General features: G+C 41.3%; 1 protein-coding gene across 1 annotated transcript; it reads right to left on the reverse strand.

The window, feature by feature from the left end:
• On the reverse strand, positions 1-3,595 carry paip2b (poly(A) binding protein interacting protein 2B). Its single transcript, XM_048245126.1, has 4 exons — positions 3,473-3,595; positions 2,018-2,175; positions 799-972; positions 1-677 (listed from the first exon to the last, which is right to left on the reverse strand). The coding sequence occupies exons 1-4, from the start codon at positions 3,477-3,479 to the stop codon at positions 621-623; spliced, it is 396 nt and encodes a 131-aa protein (XP_048101083.1). The 5' UTR covers positions 3,480-3,595; the 3' UTR covers positions 1-620.
• Between the last annotated feature and the right edge of the window lie 5,282 nt (positions 3,596-8,877).

The raw sequence follows: 8,877 nt of genomic DNA on the forward strand, positions 1-8,877 counted from the left end.
AAGAGGGAACCTGCTCTTTTCTTTATTTACATATACTTTCTCATACATATTTTGTCTTTGCTAGTTGTACACACTGTTTTACGCTACACACACAGGACTCAAAAAAGAGAAGGAAAAAAAAAAAACCTTTGAAGCTGCCGGCCACTGCAGTCAGGTCCTCTGGTCTACCTGCTTTATTTGAGTTATTAAACCTTTTCACCTCCCATTCACCTGAATAATCTCATCAAGTATGACTCTCTTAAATAGGAGGAAAACAGGAAATATAAACACTGAGCTGGAATAACTTTCTATAACACGATCATAATGGTGGATACCACATAATTGCTTCTCAGTGATCAAGAAAATACCACACATAACTGCCTGGATAGCTATTCACTTCTTGCACAAATCCATTGGGAAAGTTATACTGATTTCTGACAAGGAAAAATAAAAATAAAATAAAAAAAAAACTTCCAGGAGAGTGTCCATGGCGCCTGTTCCCCTTAAGAAAAATAAAGACGGAAAAAATACCAGCGGTATAACAATCAAAACCCACCCCACTTGGTGAGTGGATGTATGAAATGTATGAAAGTGTGGCCGCCAGAATCCTCTGAGTCTCTATGGGGTCAAGGGACGAGCCCCTAGTATTTCATGCCTGGGACAAACTCCTTCGCCTCGGGGTTCAAACTGCTCTTCCGCTGTTTAACGAGAGAGGTTGTGGGGGGGGTTGACAGGAGAAGAACAGAGTCGTCAGTAATGTTCGCCAGAAGTATGCAACTCTTTTCAATCAAGGAACAAATTTCACAATCTTTCACTTACTGCGATGTCTTCTGCATTCCGATCATTGACCGACAGGCCATTAAGTTGCTGCTGCAGCTGGCCAATCCCTGATGGGAGGTCCCGTGCTGGGATGAACCAATCCTGGTCCTCTTCCTCCAGCATCTCTTGGAAACAGCGCTCAATGAACTCCTGCTCCAGCAGTTCCTCCTCCACCTGGGGCACAGCGGACAGCAAGAAACGTCACAATGCTGCTTCTACTACTGTAAGTTTATTCAGCATTATGCCAATTAACATGTCGACAGGAATTCCACCGTAGCTCAACACTCCACTGTCAAGAGACGTCCCCATCCTGCTACTACCACGACTATATGTTGCTGGTTTATTCAGGATATGCCAATTCACATGTCAACAGGAATATTAAGGTTAATGTAGGTCAACATTCTACCAAAGATCCTTGATGACTAACAGGATAGAGCAACACAATTTGTTTCTATGGGAGCAAAATGGGGCAGCTCCAGTCTGCATAAGTGGGTGTGTCACTTTACGTTACAAAATCAAAAAAAATGTCTGATCAAGCAATATGACATAATGACCAATTTATTGGTGAAATTCCACAAGTCTCCCATTGACATTAGTGCAGCGAGGTCTCCGCTTCAACCCTCTCTGATTCTACTGTGTATATTAACATTTTAATCTGAATAATGCCTTAATCAGAATATGGACCTTAATTTGAATATGGTGTGTTTGTTAATGTTGTCAATTCAAACTATGCACAAGTCTGCTTCACTAATTATGCTTCTGCCACCAGCTTCCCTTTTACAGCTTCGAGTTATTCATCTGCGTTTTCTCTCTCTCCCCCTCGTTCTCACACTGAGTTGTTCTTACAGGAACCACATTACCCTTATAAAAAGACACTGTGTTACAGCCTATGAATGCTATTTTGTTGACTTAGTTTGATTGCTACTGTACCATGGAAGACAGACGGTTGGCCAGTTATGAGTTCTGTTCATTATTGGTGGTGGATTTAGGAGCATTTTCACTTCAGCACATAATACAGATAACAGTGACCATTTCTGTCACTATAATCACAATGTTACATTTTCATAGAGTTACAATTCTGATGGGTATATATTCCTATATATATATATATATATATATATATATATATATATATATATATATATTTCTTAAGTGTTGACATCAGAAAGTTTAGAAAGCATTTTATTGGTAGGAGTGTTTGCAAGGCCTTCAAACCCACCTGGCGATTATATTCCTCTTCGTTCTCCATCCACATATATTCAGCAAAGGGGTTGGCCTCGCCTTCCTTGTGGCCATTGACAACCCCTTCATTCTTCCCTGTGGTGCTACCTCCTAGCGGCGTCTTGGCCACCTCAGGACTGTTCATATCGGTAGGCTCTGTGTTCAATAAAAGATTTGTGATTAGGCTACTAATAATTTGAGAAACAGGTAATGCTATACGTACAATACATACATACATTTGGTGTTAATGCTATCAATGTGTGCCTGTTGACATGAATTTCATTCATTATTATCATTAGTGCTATCGGAAACTTGGTGCCAGTGCAAACATTCCTACCATACACAAAGTGATGTCTGTTTATGCCATATTCGGAAGAACAGACCTTGTATCACACAATATGCCACACAACTTAATCAGCCAAAGAAGACACAGTAACTCCACTATTTGTTACTCTTCATTGGCTTCCTATTGCATGCCAGAATTAACTTCGAATCCCTCATTCTGGGCCTCAGCCACGGCACAACTCTGATGAGTGATGAGAATATGGGATTTTCACAAAGCGTTTAAGAGACACATCTGGTTACCTTGTATGTAACTAATTAATTATTCATGGTTTGTATATGGTTATTGTGAGGATTTGCTATTATTATTGTTCTGTTTACTTAAATGATTTAATCTATGACCATTTGTATTTGTACTAAGATATTTGACTCTATTCCATTATCATTATTATATATATATATATATATATATATAACGTTAATGGAATGTGTATTGTTGTTGTATGTCGCTTTGGACAAAAGCGCCTTGTACCATGATTATAAAATTCAATTCAATTCAATTCTATTCAATTGAAAGCATCTTACGTCGTTGTAGAAGCTGTAAGAAGCCTCACTAAAATGTTGTTTTAAACAAAACCCAAATGATTTTTGGACAGTCCTGCTTAGTTAGCAGCTGGCGATAACCACAAGGGACATTGTAAAGAAAAAGTATGCCCGTTCCAAGCAACTTTGGCAAACAAGTTAGCAAGCAAGCTACCATGCTCTGTTGTTTCCAGCGATAACGCGCTCAGAGACCTGGAGCAACATTAGCTCTTATCAATTGATCTTGGTGGGTTCCTACATAGCTCGAACTAACGTTGGAATTATAAACAACAAAAGGGATCTTTGTCAGCGATTACTTTAAAGAACTGGATCAATTTGTCAGCTAACGTCGTCGGTACAGCGGACCTACTACCAGATGAAAATAAATGGACAAAGCCCATGCTTTAGCCACAGCTCACAAAAACGATTGATGCTAGGAATCACGATAGCTTGCTAGCAAGCTAATGTTAGCTAGTAAGTCTGTGATGTGGTACCATGTGTGACACACTTGCACAGAAACAAGCTAAAACTATGAATTGCTACGTTAGTGCATATAAGCATGCAATGACGCACCAATGTACCATCCTACCTGGCATTTTCTTTATACGAGTTAAAATGTCGTAATTGCCACAGATGATCTCCACACCGTGAAGTGTCACAAGCTGACGTTTTGTTATTTGTGTCGCACGCACACAGCTAACGTTATTTAGAGACGGTCATGTACCAGCTAGTTTAAACAGACAAATGCGCGATCGCCCCCTAGCTTCTGACCTCCCGTCTAACTACGTCATGAGGCCTATACTGGAGGCCTATGCAGCCTCTCAGAAGCCACTCATTTCACTACGTTATGTAGCCTATTCAAATGTACCCTAAGTTACCCCTGAAAACATACCAAAACCAACCGACAGAAGTGGCCCTTAATTTGTAAAACAGGCCCACATATATTTTCTTTCAGGGAAATCTAGTCTGAAACACCATACTGTAGTTCAAACCGTTTCCCTCGTACAAGGAAAATGTCAGGCCAATCAGCGACGAGAGGAGAAGGCGAAAACCAAAACGTATTGTGATAAACAGAAGCAGCAATACCTGCAAACAAAAGCAGCAACACCTGCAAAAAAATACAGTTGGAAAAATACAGAAATGCATACAGCAAACATTGTTTCCTGACTGGAAATTTTAGGCAAAGTAGGAGTTAGGAATCTCGGATCGATGTGATTGGTAAGGCTGGACCAAAGTTAGATCTGTCGGGTTGCAAGTGTTCTCTTTATGAATGAGTCTGGATTATTCCAGGCTACTTAATTTTACCTTAAAATGCCACTTTATGGTGACCCCATAATCTACATTTAAGGTGTCAAGTCAGGGGTTCCCTTTAATTGTTGTGATTAAGGGGGTTATTACGGACAATTTAAGTATATCTTAATTGTATTTTAAGTATATAAGTATAAGTATATATATACTCTTTTGATCTCATGAGGGAAATTTGGTCTTTGCATTTATCCCAATCTGTGAATTAGTGAAACACACTCAGCACACAGTGAGGTGAAGCACACACTCAACAGCGGCGCTCAGGGAGCAGTGAGGGGTTTGGTGCCTTGCTCAAGGGTACTTCAGCCACTGCCTACTGGTCAGTACCGGCAATCCTCTGGTTACAAGTCTGAAGTGCTAACCAGTAGGCCACGGCTGCCCCTAAAGGTTTAAGGTGTTATTTCAGGGATTCCTTGAGTGATATCTGTTTCTTATACTCTAACCTATATCTGATGGGAAATTAATCAAATGATGTGCAATGGAGATATTTAAATTGAACAAAAAACTTTTTTTATTGAGTAGTTTGGTTACCACAACCTTGAAAGTGCAGTTAATGAAATAGATAGATAGAGATAGATATAGATACTTTATTGATCCCCAACGGGAAATTCAAGTCTCAGTAGCATACAGACATCACACACAACATGCACTTACAGAGTAGAAGATAAACATGATACTAAATACTAAATATACTATAAAAACGAAGTCAAATATCAACATAGTATGCTTAAGGATGCTTAAGGATGATCAAGCATGACAGGGCAGGGACTGAGCCTGTAATTCAGAGTGCAGCTGAGGATGATCGCTTCCTTGTTGTCCCTGTCAAGGGTGACATGGTCGTGGACCCCTCAACAGACACAAGCAAGATCCAATATACAGTTGAAAGGGTGGGGATAGTAATATGGACATATAAGAGAATAATGTATAATGTAGACAAGATAATATAACAAAACTATGTCAGTGCAAGAATAGGTTGAGGTACAAGGGTTACAGCCATTGGTCAAGTATTGAGTATAAGGTATTAAGCATCAAGTCCGGCCACAGTCCAGGAGGGAGAGAGGGGTTGTGCAAATGTGCTAATATAGCATGTAAACAGACTATACTAAGTCTATCTCCCTTAAGTGAAGCGTTGAACAGTTCAATGGCCCTGGGGACAAATGACTTCCTCAGTGTCCACGACAGTGAGCGAAGTCTCCAGCTGATCAGGCTCTTCTGCTTTACAATAGTGCTATGGAGTGGATGACATTCATTGTCCAAGATATCAGTTTGTTCAGGGTCCTTTTGTTTGATATTGAAGTGATGCACTCCAGTTCGGCTCCCACGACAGAGCCAGCTTTCCTTACCAGCCTATCTAGTCGCCCAGCATCCTTCTTCTTTGTGCTTTCTTCCCAGCATACCACAGCATAGAAGAGGACGCTGGCAACAACAGGCTGGTAAAACATTCTGAGGAGCTTACTGCAGACATTGAAGGACTGCAGCCTCCTCAGGAAGTACAGCCTGCTTTGCCCTTTCTTGTAGAGTGCTTCAGTATTGGCTGACCAGTCCAGTTTATTGTCCAGTTGTAAGCCCAGATACCTGTAGATGTTTACCACCTCCACATTGACCCCATCAATGGAGACTGGTAGCAGAGCGGGCTTTGACCTGCGGAAATCCACCACCATCTCCTTGGCCTTTGAAGTGTTGAGTCGAAGGTGGTTGCGTTTGCACCATTGCACAAAGTCCTCCACCAGGCTCCTGTATTCCTCCTCTTGTTCGTCGCTGATACACCCCACAATTGCAGTATCATCAGAGAACTTTTGTATATGGCATGACTCGGTGTTGTAACAGAAGTCAGATGTGTACAGGGTGAACAGGACTGGCGAGAGCACAGTTCCCTGTGGAGCTCCGGTGCTGCTGATCACAGTGTCAGAGAAACAGTTCTTCAGTCTCACGAACTGTGGCCGCTCGATCAGGTAATCTGTGATCCAGGATACCAGGTCAGCGTCCACACCCATCTGCAAGAGCTTGTCTCTCAGTCTAAGGGGTTGGATGGTGAGAAATCAAAGAACATGATTCTCACAGCACTTTTGCCCTTGTCTAGGTAAGGATGTGTCCTGTGTAGGAGATAAGTGATGGCATCGTCCACGCCCAATTTCTCCTGGTATGCAAACTGTAGCGGGTCTAGTGCATGGCGTACCTGGGGTCTGAGTATGCGCAGGACCAGTCGCTCCAATGTCTTCATCACATGTGATGTTAGAGCGACAGGCCTGTAATCATTAAGCTCACTTGGGTGTGGCTTCTTAGGGACGGGGGTAAGACATGATGTCTTCCACAGTGTTGGAACTCGTCCGAGACGGAGACTCAGGTTGAAAATGCTTCAGTGGCTCCCCCAGTTCAGCAGCACAGACCTTGAGCAGCCTTGGACACAGTCTGTATATCATGTGATGTTCCGAAGTACTGCTGGAAACATTTTGAATATTATGTTATAAGCATGTTTGTCATTCTTCCTGCTGGTTTGCACGTATACGGAGCCGCTGCTGCTGCAGAGGAACATTTTGTGGTCAAAATAATTTGATAGTTGGCCTATATACTTAAAAATACTGGCAAACAAGAAGTAAAAGTAAACAAGTGTCTTCTTTAGCTAATCAATCACAAATGCATCAGAAACAACTAAAGTGGTTTTAAGTGCCTATTGACATTAAATCAGTGACAAAGTTTTAAAAATTTAAAGAAAAGAAGAAGGAACACTTCTCGGGTCGAAAAATCTTAGTTATAGTCAAAAAAAATCCAGGGTGCTCTTCAAAAAGTGCCTATACGCTAACATTGAAAAAACAGAAAAATGAGGCATTGATAAATATAAAAAAACCTTTTATTAAAAATGCCTACATTCCAACGCATTTCAACCATACAGTTTTCTTCAGGGCATGCCAGGCCTGGTTTCTCACTGGGTCGTGAACAAAAAAGACATAGTTTGAAAAAAGACCCATATGATCTTATGATGTAAAAGGTAACATTGAAGACACAATAACTGAGTTTGACCAGAAATACTTAATACAAATCATTTACTTGAGATTGTGTTAAATCAATTGACTTTTCCAGATTTACAATATAATATTCATTTTTAGCTCAATTCACGAGACTCTGCATCATGCCTTTCTTTTGCACATGGCAGTTTCCTCATTTTCTGTAAGTACAAGAGAGGCTGGACAAATCCACACAGAGCAAATACAAATGTGTTAATTATGTCGACTGTGCAAATCCAATCGTCTTCAGAAAAGCCTCCACAGAGACCCATAACAGTGACAAAGATATGGTCACAGAAAGTAATAGCCTGAATGACCATGATGGTTTTGAAAGCACTTTTCTTCATGACGTTCATGCAATCCTTCTGCCCCTCACCTTCTCCAGGGCTGGGGCGTTTCAGAGCCCATAGCACAGACAGACTACAGAATACATCAATGGACAGCAAGATGACAAACAGAATAGCAAACTCACGTATCAGAAAGTGGGGTGTATAAACAATCTCTGCTGCAGTAAATCCCCCTATAACCACACCAACCAGGGCAGTACAGGTCATTTTGTGTCTCAGGGTCTTGTACTTTAGATAGATTAGAGGATGCACCACTGCCAGATACCGCTCCATACAGATGAGACTTTGGAAGAGTGGACAGGCAGAGAAAATGAAGGCGTAGGAGGGCAACACCATATAGAGAAGGCAATGGTGACGTGTAGACAAGTAAGCCGAGTTCCCAACAACGACAGTTAAAGAGAAGACTAGCTCGCACAGGGCCACATTCATGGCGTAGAACTTGGAAATTGTTGCATGTTGTGTCACCACCAGCCAGATGAAATAGATGTGAAGTGGGGAGCCCAGGAGCAGGTACATGCTCTCACCTACAAGGTATAATCTCACATAATGGGCCCCTGCACAGCGGTATAATGTCTCCATATCTGATTCAGGGGAGCTCTCGTTGATGAAGCACATTTCTGCAGTACCAGGGGAATACCTGCAAATTGTGAGTAAAGAATAACAGGTGAGATCTGCCTGGCAAGGCTCAATTTGATTCATTATACATGAATAAATTAACCTTTTGTTGTGTGGGAAGGTTGATAATTACCCTGCTTAAAATGTTATAGATAATATCACCAGTTATACATCATTATTGTATAACTTTCTTTTTAGTTTTGAAAATCAAATGAGAGGAGGCACAAATTCAATAAAACAATCTCAACTAACAGATAAATGGAGTTATAGACAGTGAAGAAATGTAAAGCAACTGAATGGAAGTATTTACGAGTCATTGCACGAAAAAACCAGGCAAAACCAGGCAGAGGTCGGAAGACGGAGCTCGGCCAAATCGACTCATACTTTGTATGTGTGATAAGTATGTGGAACTATGAACAGCCATATGTGATCTTGCACAATTTATCAGAAACACTTTGGGCCAATCCCAAAGTGAGCCCTGAGGACTAAGGACTGAAGACTCACAGACTTAATTGATCTCAGGTGCTAAGTCAGTGAGTGTGTGAGATCACATGGGCTCAGATAGGTAATGGGGTTTGGTCAGCACCAAAGTCTGTGAGTCTGTGAGTTCGGACTTTGGGATTGGCACATTGTCAAATGGCTGCTGTTTCCTGAAAGCACCCTCAAATCTAAGATTTTAAAAATTCACTTTGACAAAATGAGGCTGGACACCCTCCCAGTTTTTT

Source organism: Alosa alosa, chromosome 1, assembly GCF_017589495.1.
Source record: "Alosa alosa isolate M-15738 ecotype Scorff River chromosome 1, AALO_Geno_1.1, whole genome shotgun sequence".
NCBI lineage: Eukaryota > Metazoa > Chordata > Actinopteri > Clupeiformes > Clupeidae > Alosa > Alosa alosa.